Source organism: Diceros bicornis, chromosome 5 (genome assembly GCF_020826845.1).
Source record: "Diceros bicornis minor isolate mBicDic1 chromosome 5, mDicBic1.mat.cur, whole genome shotgun sequence".
Classification (NCBI taxonomy): domain Eukaryota; kingdom Metazoa; phylum Chordata; class Mammalia; order Perissodactyla; family Rhinocerotidae; genus Diceros; species Diceros bicornis.
The window spans coordinates 75,381,200-75,397,231 of NC_080744.1; the positions used below are offsets into that span (position 1 = coordinate 75,381,200).

General features: G+C 47.3%; 1 protein-coding gene across 1 annotated transcript in view; it reads left to right on the forward strand.

Moving 5' to 3' along the window:
• ATP10A (ATPase phospholipid transporting 10A (putative)) overlaps nt 1-16,032 on the forward strand; it is a 157,186-nt gene that overhangs the window by 103,987 nt on the left and 37,167 nt on the right. The window contains exons 3-7 of the mRNA XM_058542250.1: nt 1,107-1,192; nt 10,906-11,012; nt 11,660-11,791; nt 12,814-12,944; nt 15,035-15,287. Coding sequence (XP_058398233.1) covers nt 1,107-1,192; nt 10,906-11,012; nt 11,660-11,791; nt 12,814-12,944; nt 15,035-15,287 — 709 coding nt within the window. The remainder of the gene's footprint in view (nt 1-1,106; nt 1,193-10,905; nt 11,013-11,659; nt 11,792-12,813; nt 12,945-15,034; nt 15,288-16,032) is intronic.

The following is a 16,032-nucleotide window of genomic DNA, read 5'->3' on the forward strand; positions in this document are numbered from 1 at the left end:
CTAGAGGCCATTCCAGTCCAACGAGAGGGGCTGATGGCTAATTAAACTTCAAGAAGAGCTTTTTTAAATGACATTTTAATTTTAGCTATTGAATTGAGCTACTATCATATAGTGAGTCCTCTTTTTAACATACAGGATGCACTGGAAACAGTCAGAACTGCCTTTGCAGTGGTTACCTTTATGGCAGTGTTCTGTGCCGGGGACTGCATTGTTATGATGGAGTAATAGTTACCTGGGGTGGGGTCAACAATGTTTCTGCCATTTCTGTGGTTTTTTAACCACTTGCACTTTTTGTGTGATGATATGCTTGTGTGAGCAAAGACAGTTTAATTTTTTACCACGTTGTGACACTTGATAGAGAAAGGAGAATGACCAGCCTAATCAGAGAGAGCTGATTTTTAAAAAATCCATGAATTGTAGTTCGTTATTTATACTAAAACCTTTTTTTCTGTATTTCCTTCCTTTCTCCCTCCTCCCTCTCCTTCCCTCTCTCTACTCCTGATCACTTCATATGGTCTATGGCACTGTTACATCCATCAATGGCAAAATTCTAAATGAAATACCTTCTTTGGGGTGAGCTACCATTTTTTCATCAAAGAGAATAATAAAGAAATTATTGCCTTACACGTTGGTTATTTAAATGTTTTTCTTCAAATATCTGAAAAATTTTTAGTGCTCATTGAGGAAATGATATTTTATTATAATTTCCTATTTTCCAGATGGAATTTACTTCTCTAAATCTGTATAGAAAACTAGAAGATGCAAGTCTATCTCAAGAAACTCATTCATCCCTTTCCATCATTAGCGGCTTCCTTTGCTATTATCTCATATTCTCTTATTTTGCGTTAGAGCTATAATCCGTTCAGCTCACTCACTCACTATTCTCTTAATTGCTCTTCGATCTACAGTGATTAGTTATCATTCATTGTAAAAATGAAGGAGCATGGACTAAGTACCATGGGCGTTGGCATTCTGCAGAGGTTACTAGGCGGAGTCCTCCTTCCATAACATTTCTCTGCCATGGATGCCAGATAGAAAACCAGTGCCTTTTAGAACAGAACAGTCTGAGCCCAGATTTCTCTAATGTCTACATGCTATTATTTTAGGTCTCCGAATTCAATCCTTTGACGTTCACGAGTGTAATCGAGTGTGAGAAGCCCAACAACGACCTGACTAGGTTTCGTGGCTGCATGTGAGTATCGTACATCCGCCTGAGCTTGTCCTTCTGTGTGACAAACTGTATATGTAAATATGCCTCTATATACACTCTATATACACTCACACACCAGTTCTAAAGTACGCATTTGTATTCTTTGCCACATTGTGCAGCCTTTGAGGATGTTGCCCTGCACCTGAGCCTTCTTGGTTGCTTATGGGACTAGTTGGTAAGATCCTGTCAGTGGTAGAACTCATCAGAGCCACCTGTGATGAGGAGCAACTGCCTTTCCTTCCTCTCTTGGTCCCTGGGAAGGTGAGGGAGTGACAAGGGAAGGGTGGCTGACTACACGTGGCCCCATTAATGGAAGCGCAGGGGCCAGACACGAGGAGCCTGGGTGGAGTTCATTCATTCATTCCTTTATGCACTTAGCCATTGAACAGATGTTTGTTGAGTACCTACAAAGTACTGAGCCCTGTTCAAGGCCCTGGGGATCATAGCGTGAACTGAATTGACAAAATCCCTGCCTCCTTGTTCATTTCATTTAGTTACAGGAAAGGGGAGTCAATAAGCAAAACAATAAGTACAATACATAGTGTGTCAAATAGTCCAGCCCCTTGCTCCAAAACAGAAAGACAAAAAAGATGGCTAAACGACACAGGATTGGCCATGTGTTGGTCCTTACTAAAGCTGAGCTGTGGGTATATGAGAGATAATTATACTAGTCTCTCTACTTTCATGTAGGTTTGGAAATTTCAGTAATAATAATAATAATGTGTATGTATGTGTGTAGTCAGTTGGTGTGGGGAAAAATGAAATGGGAGGGCATAGGGAGAATGAGGATGGAGTTGTACATCAGGGCAGTCGGAGGTGGCCTCACAGAGAACCAATGAAGTGTGTGAGCCAGAACCTAAAGGCACAGCTTTGACCTGCCCTGATGCGCTGCTTGACCTTTTGTGCATCAGTCAGTTCTCGCGGGCTTAGATTTCTTGTCTGGAAAATTCAGGGCCTTCCCCCGGCTGGCTGTCCTACTCAAGGTGCAAGCTGACTAGTCTGCTGCTTAGTGGTCCAGCTGCAGAGTGGCCCCCCCCAAGAGACACACACACACACACACACACACACACACACACCCCGCTTTCTGCTTCTGAAAGTGGGCTCCACTTCCCAGGGCTTTTGGTGTAAGTTCGAATCTTTGGATTTACGGACACCTCCAGCATTGTTGCTTGTGCCCAGCACACAGTAGGCTCTCGGTCATGCTGTGGGCTGAATCAATGAATGAAAAGTGTTAACAGTAAAGGGTGCAATTTGTCTGCTGCTGAGTGATGGCCCAGTCATGCTGGAATTGCCCTGATTCTTGCCTGAGGATCACAACTTGGAAGATGTCAGATCACCCCTTAAAGGAACCAATTAGAGGAGGGCGAAATGCCTAAGGAAATGTTAAAATGTGACATTTACAGTTTGGGGGAGAATACTCAACTACCCACATGTAACTGGTATGCCATGGACTTTCTGCCTCTATGGTCCCTGGGCCATCTTCTCCAGGCCCCCTTGACCCAGTGTCCCCAGGACTTCACACACATGACACCATTCTCAGAACCACCATGAATCTCAACAGAGCAGGTGCTGAGTTTCCAAAGACCCTGAAATAATTATTGTGAAGGGGGTGATGTCAACCTCTAGGGAGAATGTTCTGTGGACATTGTTGCTTGTGGGCTAATTTTTGGGGGCCAACACTACCGAAGAAAAGGGGTAGACGTCCTTCTCCAAGACTATACTCCTCGCTTGTTGTCAGTCTCCTCCTCGTTTGTGGGAGCCCTGGAAGGTGCAGCGCTCCTGTGCTCTGACGACTGCTCACCCCTCGCCACCTGCACTAGAGCTGGGTTAACACTGAAGGGGATTCTACCCTAAGTCAGCAGCTCTGGGTCCCGCCCTCAGGGAACTACCTTTGTGCTAGGAGATTCAACAGTCCAGCTCAATGCTGAGGCTGGCGGACTCTGGAGCCCACACCGTCCAGCTAGATAACCTCAGGTAAACTACTTAACTTGACTCATCCCTGTGATGGGTAGAATCACAGGAACCCCTCGTGTCATCAGTGCAAAGTTTAGTCGATTGAGTCCACAGAAAGCTTTCAGAAGGGTGGGTGCTTAATAAATATTGGCCATGTTATGGTTGCTGCTGCTATTGTTAATATTACTGTTACAGATAATACTGTAGAACAGGGAGAGAGAAGCGTCAGGAGAGAGGTAGGTGATTGAATGTGCCCAAGGAGGGAGATCTAGTTGAAGAGATGGCTAGGAGGATGGTTTGTCTTCAATGTATGTATCAGAGGAGCTATAGGAGGAAAAAAGATGGGGTTTTGAGGTTTCCTGAATTTGAGGAACTGGCAGATGCGTCAGGTGGAGTGGTCCAGCTGACAGAAAAAAAAATGTGGGTCAGGAAATCAGGGGAGTAGGAGCTGGAGGTAGAGATTTGAGACCCCTCTGCATAGAGGTCATGTTTGAAATCAGGGATGAGACAAGGCCAAGGTGGGACAGAGGCTCAGGAAAGGGAGGGAAGGAATGAAGACACAGTAGTCCAGTGATTAGAAGCAGGCAGTCTTGATGTGACAGGGATGCAGTTCCAAGGGCGAGCCCAGCGGTGGAGGCACAGCAGGGAGGTTTAGGAAAGAGGTCTGCAGAAGTTCACAGGGAGCCTAGGAAGAGGGAGGGCCACGCTGTCAGGGTAGCCTGAGAGGCCAGAGTCCACGTTGCAGGAGATGGAAGAGGAATTATATTGCTTAACTACTCTTTCCAGAAATGTGGCTTAAAAAGGAGGGACACGGCCAGAAATGAAAGGCTCGAAAAAAGAGCAGGGACTTTTGTTAGGAAGAGAGACGATACAGAAGGCCAGGCTGGTGGAGCTCTCGGGGGCATGCAAGGGGGCGTGGCGACTTCCGTGCATGGGGAGGTAGTGACCAATGAGGGGCAGTGTCCCGTGGCTCCTCACTCAGCCCCGGTGCCCACGTCACACCCCACGCCCGGCCCTCAGCTGGCTCAGCACCCCTGCCACCTCCTTCTTCAGAAGGCGGCCCTGCAGATAGACACTGTGGCCAGCCAGGCCGACTCGGGCAAGCGTTCCCAGCACGAGTGTCCTCCTTGGCATGTCTCCCGAGAAAGAAATGTAAAGAAGGCAACTGTCCCCTGCATGAAATCTTTTCTCGCTCTGCTCTCCAATCTTGCTGGGCTTTCTCCTTACTTTTCCCAACAAATTGGCTGCTCTGAGTCTCGCCTCTGAGCCCAGGCTCAAGTCCGGGCCATCTGCATGCCTAGACCCCCATGTCATTGTGACTTGCCACCTCTACCAGGCAGGGAATTTGGATTTGCTATAGGAATGTCAGGGTGTTAAAACTTCCTCCTTCCGTGACTCCAGGGTGCAACCAGAGTGAGCAGCCCTCTGCCCGCAGAAAGTTGGGCTCAAGTGCTGCAGGAAGAGTGCAGAGGAGAGGGGAGTGGCCTGGCCACTCCCCTGAGTCCTGTGGGGAGAGAGAAGGGAGGCTTCAGCCCCATTCTGGTCAGGGCTGGGGCTAACCTGGACAGCAGACCTGTAGTTCAGACCGGGGAGCGGAGCAGCAGCCGAGCCAGTTCCCTGATTGCTGGCTTGCTTGCTCTTGTTATCTGCCCAGGGCGGTCTCCTTTCAGCCTTGACACAGCTGCTGCCCTGTCACCTCAATCATGCCAGGGAGCCCTGGACTGTAGCTCGGCTGACAGGCGTGCCAACTGGTTTCACTGTTATTTGGACCAGCCAGTCCGAACTTCAAACCTTGGTCATTTGCACTTGGAGAACTAAGCTTGGGTTTGTAGCAAGAAGACCCAAGTCTGAATTCCAGCTCTCCTCCTTCCCCGTGGAAGGTGGCCTGAGGAAAGTCATCCTGCATTTCTGAGCCCGGGCTTCCTCCTAATTCTAGAAACAACAATGGCTGACCTGAGAACAGAGTGAAGGAATATATGTGAAGCGCATCATGAGTTTGAATGCTGTCTGCAGGAGAATGGGTGTTAGCTGTAGTGTATGAGTGCATTGGTATGAAATGTCCCGAATAGGAGTATCTTCAGAGACAGGAGTGGATTAGTGGTTGCCAGGAGATGGAGGTGGGGTGGGAATGCGGAGTGACTGCCAGTGGGTACCCAGTTTCTTTCTGGTGACGAAAATGTTCTCAAATTAGCTGTTAGTGAGAGCTGCACAACTCTGTAAATATAAAAAAAAATTCACTCAACTGTATACTTTAAGTAGGTGAATTTTGTGGTATATGAAACATAACTCAAGCTGTTAGAAAAAAGTGTCAAGAACTTCATTATTCAGGTGCAGTTTAATGCTCGTTCTTTAATACAATCCCTGTAGCTAAGCGCTAGTGAAATCCTCCGAGTTAGGAGCTGGAAGGAACAGCACTCTACCCTTTCAGCTGCCCTCAGCCCCTGGCCCACCGCAGCCCAGAGTGGCCCGCTCGCCCAGCAGCTCAGGGCGCCCTGCTTGGCTATGCTCAGCGACCTTCATGGCACACCGTGGGTGGCCTTTGAAGCCAGCAGTCAATCAAACATTTCCACTTACCCCTAAAGAATATAGCAAAGAAGTTGGTTGATTTAGTCTCTGATGCAAAATTCCATTCCACACTTAAAGTTATGTCCCATTTCTTACCCCAAAGTCCTCCACAAAGCAGGTTCTGAGCTCCCCTGAGTGCCACAGAGCCTAATGCCACCACACAGGGCTGGCATGAGCACCAGCTGCCATCTAGAGCCCAGGGCTTGCTTGTTGGGGCTGCCTCTCTGCCCCAGGAGATGACATGCTCCAAGACCATTGTCACCCCACCCCGCAGGAGACAGCATCAGGGCCATTACTAACAGCAGAGCCTTCATGTCCCGCATCCCTCCTGCCCAGCATCTGGATGGAGCTTTGTGTGGGCTTAAGTCTCAAATATCCTCACTACCAATGACCAGGCATTAAGATGAACTGTAGCCTCATCAACTAGACTCTTTAAAATTGGAATATTTTAATTTTACCTTGGTACCTTTAACTAACATATTTACGTCTCAAAAAAATCCAACATCGGCACAAAACACAAGGTTGGGTCATTTCTGTACTTGTGTAGATAAGCTAAAACCTAATAATTTTAAACAACTATAATTTTAAAGAAAGTTCTGCCCAGAGTTCTGCAGTGGAAGGAATTATCTATTGTTCCTTCCTCCCTGCCTGTGTCGGTTAGGGTCCCCTTAGGATCGGGCACTCAGATTTGCATAAGTGGAGAGGTCTATTTGCTAAAGGTCCCTTTCTACAGGAGTGAGTGGGGCTTAGGGGAACTACAAAGGTTAGTAGCAGCTGAGTTGTCACCACTATGAGGCCTGATGGTCCCAGGGGAGAAGTGGTCACCAGGGACTCATGCCAAGGGCCCCATCTGGGGAGGCTCACAGCACAGGCAGCCCAGTGCTGTCTCTCCAGAGAGAACTAGGGAATAAGCCCCCATCCTCTTTCACCTCTGTCCACTCCTCCAGTGTCCTTCTGACATCCCCAGTGGATGGACCCAAACTGAAGCCAAGGGCAAGGCAGCCTTCAGCATTTCCTGGCACTGAGGTAGGCATCAGAGGCACAAAATGGCATAATGTATGAGGAGCCCATATTTAGAAGTAGAGACGAAGAAGCACAGAAGAATACTGCAGTCTCCTGGCTGCAGGGCTGGGGCCACTTAGCAAAGAGTATCTTCCTCAAGGCTGTAAAATGTGAGCCCAAGCTAGCAGGCCCAGTTCCATCAGGCAGAGAGGCTGGCACGAGAATGAGGGCAGTGATGCACAGAGAGCAAGAAGGAGGTGGGTTAAAGAAATAGCCATCAAGGAAGGTGGAACTGAGGACTGATGTTTGAGTGGATGAAAAATGAGGGAGGAAGGGTCAAAAGGGACATCCAAGGATGCTGGTCCAGGTGACCAGTTGACAGTGGAGCCACTACTTGGACTGGAGCAGAGAGGAGGTCCCAGGTCTCTGGGTGCTGAAGGCGGTGTGACCTGGGGAAGGAGTCAGCTGCAGACTATTGTCCAAGGTCCCTGGACTTTTGAACCATGGCCTGTGGCCCTGGGGGAGACAGCGTTGCAGGATCTTGTCAGCACCTTCACGTACTGAGACTCAGACGTATGGGTACTGACATGTGGGATCCATCACTAATAGCAAGTGCTGTTAGGGAGACACATCTTCTGAGGAAGAACAGACAGGCAGGACGCTTGTTAGCTGAACTCTGCCATTTCCCAAGGAGCCTAAATGTGGCACTTGCCAGTGGACAGGACATGTCACCAGACAGCTATCTCATCACGTTTTACTTTTAGACAGTTTTGATTTAGAAATGATTGGTTTGGTGAGTCAGGAGGCCTGGAGACTTGAACTAGAGGAGCTCTTCTAAGAGCTCAGATTAAACATTAAAGTGTGTATCAGTTTGCTCAGACTGACCACAGACTGGGCGGCTTAAACAGCAGGAATTTATTGTCTCCCGGTTTTGGAGGCTGAAGTCTGAGATCAAGTGTCAGCAGGACTGGTTTCTCCGGAGGCCTCTCTCCTTGGCTTGCAGACGGCCGTCTTCTTCCGTGTCTTCACATCGTCCTAATCTCTACCCTCGTCTGTGTCCGCGTCTGAATTTCTTCTTATAAAGACACCATCGTATGGGATTAGGGCTCATTCATATAACCTTATTTTAACTTAATTACCTCTTTAAAGTCCTAACTCCAAATACAGTCACATTCTGAGATACTAGGGATTAGGACTTCAACATACGAATGCTGGGGAGGACACACGTCAACCGATAAGAAAGAGGTAGACGCTGAGGGCAGCTTGATGGGTTCACGTTCTGATGTGCATCTTTCTGGAATCAGGCCTCATGCCTGCTTGGCCCTGGGCCTGCTCTGCCCTCGGGAGGGACTTTCTTGCTCAGAATCCCAGGCAGCGCTTCAAGTGCCGAGCCTGCTGGGTGATGCTGTTTTTCTGCCTTCCTGCTGGAGCTTGGCCTCCCTTCCTACCGCTTCTGATTCCTCTGGCTTCTGACACTGGGGCCTTCACTTAGGAGTGCGACCCCTGTCCCCTTGTCCGCTGCCTGTCCCTGCAGCTGTGGTCAGTGCACCTGCTGGGGACGAGGTCTGGTCTGGCTTGGTCTGATTAGAAAGCACAGTAGTTGCTAAAAAGTGTTGGTCGTGTCAAAGAAAGCTTAGTGTGAAATATTTTTCTTGTTTCTGTTGAGTTCTTCTCTTGTCCTGAATAAGCATGACTGGAACTTTGATTGAGGTGATGCGTTCTTTACTCCTGTCCCTGAGAAATACTTTCCACATGTGGCCATTGCAGAGAGAACTGTGGCCACAGGCACCCTCTCATTCCAGCCTCGGGAGTGGGGTTTTGAGTGTCGTGTCTCATACACGCTAGTCTCTCAATGCTTTAGCCGACAATGAGGTTTTTAGGCTTGAATCTCTTTTTAAAGCAAAACGTGACTCTGTCCTGGAATTGCTGCAAGGGGGCTGTGGACACAGTGCTGACTGAGCATCCCCCTGTGTGCTCCTCTGCAGGGCTGCTGCAGGAGACCCGACGCTGCACTGTAAATAACAGGCTGGAAGCAACTGTGTCCCCCTACGTGCAGTTTGGCCTTGACTTTATGGTTTAGCTGCTCTTCTTCACCAGAAAATATATTCATTTCCCTGGTTGTGAAGAGCAGGGGTGTGTCTCAGGTTGAGCGGTGGCCCTGCCCTTCATGCCAGAGACCAGGGTCCAGATGTGGCAGGAAGTGCTGTTTCCCCGGAAACCTTGTGGGCTTCCTCTGACCTTGCACCTCTCCACAGCAGCTCTGCTTCCATGTCAGTGGCAGTATGCTAGGAGCTGGTGGGAGGGAACACATTTGCAGGGGTCCTTGGTGAGCTTCAAGAACCACAGAGAAGGGGTTTGGGCTGTGGGTCTGCGTGGGAGGTGTGGGGAGTGCTGTCCTCTGAGGGTGTGGGAAGGTGACTTCTTGGAAGGCCCCCAGCTGGGTGGCCCTGCCTGAGGTAGGTTAAGCTGGGCCCCTGCTCTAGTTCCAGAAGCTTCCAGGGCCTCTCCTAGTGACTGTTGGTCATGCTCCCGGGACCACGTCTGTCCCACTGTGGTCCTAGCACAGGGGGATCCTGGACAGGGTGGGTGAGGACACAGCCATCTTTAGTGCACCACGAGGATGAGCTTGAAAACCACTGGCTTAAACTTGGACTGTCCCTCTGAATCTAAATAGAAGTGAAACCGAATTTATACAATTGTCTCATGGAATTTACCGCATTTCTAATTTAATATATTAACATTTCTAATAACTTTATGAGTTTTTATAAGAAAAAAAGAATATAGAAAATGTTCCTGAAACCAATATCATCCCCTTTTCTGGAGAAATACTTGTATCTTTGTGACACGTGAGGTACTGATGAGGAGCAGTGTTCCCTATGAGGAGATGGGTGAGCGACCAGCTAGCAGGGCTTTCCTTGGCCAACTTTGCAACTTTGCAACGGGCATTCCCTGTCTGCCCTCTCTAGCAGTGGTCAATCCCTGTGGTGAAAACAAGCCTACGACCATCCTGACACCAGTTCTGATGTGTGGGTTTTTCCCACACCAAGCAAATCTGTGACACCAGCTGAGTGTCCTACAGTTGAACTCAATTCTGACACTGTCTACCTGGAGATGGCATCAGAGCCCACAGGTTAAGGGCTCAGTCCCACAAGATTGCCCCGCATGCTCACTTCAGATGCCAATCACAAGTCCAGGTTGTCATCTGACCTGGTTATAAATCAGAAGTTCCCACGACCCCCTCCTTAGATTCAATTAATTTGCTTGAGTGGCACACAGAACTCAGGAAAACAGTTTACTTACTATTTACCAGTCTATTATAAAAGGATATGATAAAGGATACAGATGAACACCCAGATGGAAGAGATGCATAGGGCAAGTGTGTGGGACTGGGTGTGTAGCTTCCGTGCCTTCTCTGGGCATCACTCTCCTTGCACCTCCATCTGTTCACCAACCCGGAAGCTCTCCAAACTCCATACTTTTGGGATTTTTATGGAGGCGTGATTGACTTTTAATTCCATTTTCAACTCCTCCTCTCTCTAGAGAATGGGGAGTGGGGCTGAAAATTCCAACCTTCTTATCATGGCTTGTTCTTTCTGCTGACCAGCCCCCATGCAGAGGCATCCAGGAGCCCACCCAGTTGCCTCATGAGAACAAAAGACACTACTGTTGCCCAGGAAATTACAGGGGCTTTAGTATCTTGTGTCAGGAATAACTGATCAGAGACAAAATATTAGAACAGAAGATGCTCCTAGTGCTCTTATCACTTAGGAATTTACAAGAGTTTTAGGAGCCCTGTGCCGGGAACTGGGGGCAGAGACTAAATATTAGAACAAAAGATTCTCCTAGAACCCCTATTTACAGGGTTTCAGGGGCCCGGTGTCAGGAACTGCGGGCAGAGACCAATATATATATTTCTTACTATTTCACAAAGCCCCTGGGCAAAGTAAACAAACAAACATCAGGATCCCGAGATGCTTCTAGAAGCCCAGTTACTGGGGAGTACCAGCTCCTCCTCAGCTTTTGGGGACGTCCACTGAGACAGGCCACCCACTCTTGAGTTTTCCCGTTCCCCATCCCAGCTCAGCGTCCAGGCCTTCCTTCCCCAAGGCAGTGCTACTTGAGCCATGAGGCGCTTGTAAGCATCAGAGTGACATGTGCCAACTCTTCCTCGACAGCGTACATGACAACGGGAAGAAGGCTGGGCTATACAAAGAAAACCTGTTGCTGCGAGGCTGTACCATCCGAAACACAGAAGCCGTCGTTGGCATTGTCATCTACGCCGGTAGGCATGGCCGTGTCACACGTGGTCTGTGATGGCGCTGGCTCGCCATATTGTGCTCCGTGTTCTTGTACGTTGCTCCCCTGTTATTTTTTTCTGATTATAAAAGTAGCATATACCTGGGCCGGCGTGGTGGTGTAGCGGTTAATTGCATGTGCTTCGCTGCGGCGGCCCAGGGTTCGGATGCCCGGCGTGCACCGACACACCGCTTGTCAAGCCATGCTGTGGCGGCGTCCCATATAAAGTAGAGGAAGATGGGCACGGATGTTAGCCCAGGGCCAGTCTTCCTGAGCAAAAAGAGGAGGATTGGCCACAGATGTTAGCTCAGGGCAATCTTCCTCACCAAAAAAAAAATAGTAGCATATACCAGTTGTAGAAAAGTTGGAAAACCAGTAAAATAGAAAGAAGCAAAACTTCTAATAATAATACTTCAACTGAAAGTGTTCTCTCTGAGCGTTTTAGCCTGTTTCTTCCCATGCATTTCTCCATGGTTGTTACATTAAATTAATTTTATACCCTGCTTTTTCAACTGAGCTTATCCCATAAGTATGAATGGACAGCAGCATCATACCTCAATCCATGGAGTCAGCGTAATACATCCCTTAACTGGTGGGCATTGAGTCACTGCGACCCTTCGTTCTCCCCCACAGGACACGAAACCAAGGCTCTGCTGAACAACAGCGGGCCCCGCTACAAGCGCAGCCAGCTTGAGAGGCAGATGAACTGCGACGTGCTCTGGTGTGTCCTCCTCCTCGTTTGTATGTCTCTGTTCTCAGCGGTCGGTAAGTCTCCTCAATGGGTCACAAATGAGTGGGCACTGCTGGACAGCCTCCAGGTGAGCCTCTCGGGCTGCCCATGACTCGTTCTGACCCAGTCCTCTCAAGTTAAAATGCATGTTTGTCACCGACTTGGACGCAAGGGATATTTGCATCAGCACGGGCCATTTTGAGATGCCTAGGTGAATGGGCTTGGCAAAGTAATGTTGTTTTTTGAATTGGCAACTTCTTGGATGGAAGAATAGTTTAATCATGCCAGTAGTAATGATTTCAGTGGAAGAAGTAACCTGGTGATGAAGTGAGAGTAACAGCAGCAGAGGCACAAATGCTACTAATGAGAACTCCTGAAAAGAGGAAAAAAATTATTGGGATCCTCAGAAGGGGCTGGCAGTTGGGTTGCATGCAGGCTCTGGTGCTCTCCAGCCTTCGAGCCCCCAGACCCAGCACGCTGCCTTGGGAGCACCTTGCAAGGAAGTGTGATGAGCCCCCAGGTTAATAACCTTCACCACTTACCCTGCTCAGCTGCCATCACGCACCAGGTGGGCGTGATGTGATCTGGGAGACGTAGGCATACAGAACATAAAAAGGGTTTTTGTTGTCAGATAGGTCTGGGTCCTGGGTGATGAAATCATGGGCATTGCCATTGGCATCTCAGAGTCTGTGATATGTGCATTTTGAATCTCCAAGAATGGACAATAATGGGCGGTATCCAGAGCCTACTGACAAGACTGGTGTTTTGTGAGGCACACGTTGGAAAATTCCTTTCTGGGGGTTTCCCATGGCAGCTGCCAGCAATTCAATTCCTGCATTATGACCAGTGGTGCCATTCAGTGCCCAAATGGGCAACACCCAGTGTGAGGAAGGGCCCAAGTTCCACTGCCATACAGCAGTCTGACGTGGCAAGGTGGCTGATAAACCCGCATGTGCCTGTGTTGAGTAGCAGTCTTAAAGTTTTGCTTTAATTTGCACTAGCAGCGTTCTTATTTTTCCATTGGATGAATGACGTTTCTCTTTGAATGTTACTACAGGACACGGACTGTGGGTGCGGCGGTACGAAGAGAAGAAGTCATTGTTTGATGTCCCCGAGTCTGACGGGAGCTCTTTGTCCCCAGTCACAGCTGCAGTGTACTCGTTTTTGACCATGATAATAGTTCTGCAGGTAACAGTACTAAGTACCGTACAATAATTGCTTTACTTCTCTGATGAGAACTTCAAGTCATCATACTGTGCCAAGAATTTCCTATAAACTCTGCATCTGGAGGACCACGAATGTACCTGCCTAACGTGCTGCATGTTATTTTTCCACTTAATTTATCTATAGAGTCTTTTCTTGGGTGATTTTCAAGGTAAAATTCTCTTTTGCTGTTCTTAAGATTCTTATGTTTTGAGGGGTTGGTTTTGATCGTTTGTTTTGTTTTGTTTTTCCTTTCAATTACTTCTAAAAAAATATTATTTTGAAATAATTTTAGGATTTACAGACAAGTTGCAAAAAATAGTTCAGAGAGTTCCCATATGTCCTCACCCAGGATCCCCAGGTGCGAATGTATCCTATTACCATGGAACATTGTCAAAACTAAGAAACCAACTTTGGTCCTTTGCCATGAATTAAGCTCCAGGCTGCATTTAGTGGCATTGTCTATTATTATTATTAATTCACATGCCTACCCAAAGACTCCCAGTCACTGACTGAGAATCTATGCCCAAAAGAGCTATTAAAGAGTGGAGAAGGGGCTGTAAGCGTCACCGCCAACCTCTTTGGGAGCACAGAGTGACCAACGGACATTTGCTTAGCCTTTACCTTGGAGGGGAGCTCTGCTGTCTTGTGCTTCATACAGCAGGAAAAAGCCTTATTTAACTTTCCAAAATAGCAGTTTTTTTTTTTTTAACTCAATGTAGTAATTTATTTCCTAATTGTTCTCGTAAAAGGTTTGATAGAAAAAGAGATTGAAACTATTATGGTTACTCATATGGGGTTTTGAATTATTCAAGGAATTCATTTATTATTTTATTAATTATTCTTTTTTTTCCTGTAACTTTTTTCCAGTTTTATTGAGCTATAATTGATGTATAACATTGCATTAGTTTTCGGTGTACAACATGATTTGGTATATGTATATATTGCAAAATGATCACCACAATAAATTTAGTTAAGGCCCATTGCCACACATAGTTACAAATGTTTTTTTCCGTGTGTTGAGAACTTTTAAAATTTATTCTCTTAACCACTTTCAAATATACAATACAGTATTGTTAACTGTAGTCACCATGTACATTACATCCCATGACTTATTTATTCTATTGCTGGAAGTTTGTACCTTTTGACCCCCTTCACCCATTTTGCCCACCTGCCCACCTCTGGCAACCACCAATCAGTTCTCTGTATCTATGAGTTTGTTTTTTCAGATGCAACATATAAGTGAGATCATACAGTATTTATGTTTTTCTGTTTGACTTATTTCAGTTAGTCTTTTTTTGTAAATGCAAATTTTGTTCTAGCCTTGGAGTTAGTAGTGTATTAGGTGTTGCATTAACTTGCTTAAGTTACCAGGAGAACCCTAATAGTCTGGATATGGTATTCTGAGCCCGTAAACATCAGTTCAATACTGTTACTCCACAAAAAAAGAAAAATTTAAGCGTTGATTTCATGGAGGTTATTCTTAAATTGTCAAAGCATAACTGTGAATATTCTTCTCAAAGCCTTCTTCTCTTTGCTGTGTATTGTACAAGATCACAGAAATTGTCCTTCAACACAAAACCAGCCTCTGAAAAGACTCTCTTCTCAACTGTGGGGTTGTGTCTGGGGGACGGGCACTGCTGTCGCTGGGAGCCCTGGGACGGCCCGGGGGCTGAGTGCCGCTGTGGTGCGAGGAGACTTTGCTTATGAGGACTCTGACTGTGCCATGTGTTTTTTTCTCTTCTCTCTCTTTTCTTTCCTAGCTTCTGTCAAGCACAACTTATTAATACGAAAACGCTTGCCTCTATCCAAGCCGTGGTTACCATACTTTGAAACACGGTAGTGGATTTCCGCTCTGCAGTGGCACCGTAGGCTGTCCTAGTTTAAACTCTTTGCCAATATCCTAATACTTTTCCCATACTGACTCTAAACCAACCTGTTTAAACTCGGAAAGGTACAGTATAGTCCTTACCTACTTGTGGTTGTAGTCATTTGTCATTTAAATAGATTGGACTAATTCTGCAGCTCCCTGGTCCTCACAGCCGGCTGTTCATTCTGTATCTTGTATCTTCTAGGTTTTGATCCCAATTTCCTTATATGTTTCCATTGAAATTGTGAAAGTCTGCCAAGTGTACTTCATTAACCAGGATATAGAGTTGTACGATGAAGAAACAGACTCGCAGCTGCAGTGTCGAGCTCTGAACATCACGGAAGACTTAGGGCAGATACAGTACATCTTCTCAGATAAAACGGGCACTTTAACCGAGAATAAGATGGTTTTCCGAAGATGCACTGTGTCTGGCATGGAATATGCTCATGATGCAAATGGTGAGTGTGGGGGCGGGGGCTGGACCAGAGAGCTCCTCTGTCAAAGCTGCATGCACACATGCACGTGTGCCCGCACACACACACACACACACACACACACAGACACACATACACACAGGCTTCAGGGAGTGCTGATTTCTGAGGGAGAATACAACATAGAAGGGCTGTCAGAGAACTCGGGAGCCTGAAGCCTGGCAGCACTTATGGAAATGGCACTTCCACGTGGCTGACAGCACCCACTCACTACAGGGTCTCCGTGTGGTGGGCATCTGCCTAAACGCTCATTTTCTGCCAGACAAGGGGAACTAAGGAGGGCATCCTTGTGGAACTTCTGAGGCACCCAGTCTCTCTACCACACCAAGAGAAAAAGAGATGTTTCTGTTGTCACCCATCGGTCGTCTTGTTCTCAGCTGAAAATTCTCAGAAGGGCATTGAGCAATTTATGCTGCATTCTTTCCCTTGGAATACGATGTCCATGGGAGCTGGAGAGAAATGTCACTCACTTTGGATCTTTTAAGCAGTCCCTCCTCCCATCTCTTCTTTCCTTACCCTTTGCTGCCTTTTTCCTCTCTGAATGCACAGGAGCCATCCGCTTCATAAGCTGAGTGTGTGACTAGAACCAGCTAGCGCCCAAGCCGGGAGAGGGTACCATGATAAGGGTCCCTGCACCACAGTCATGTTTCTGAGGCCATTGCACCTCTGAGAGGGGGCACTTGCTCTGCAGCCTTCCCTTTGCTTCCTAAAA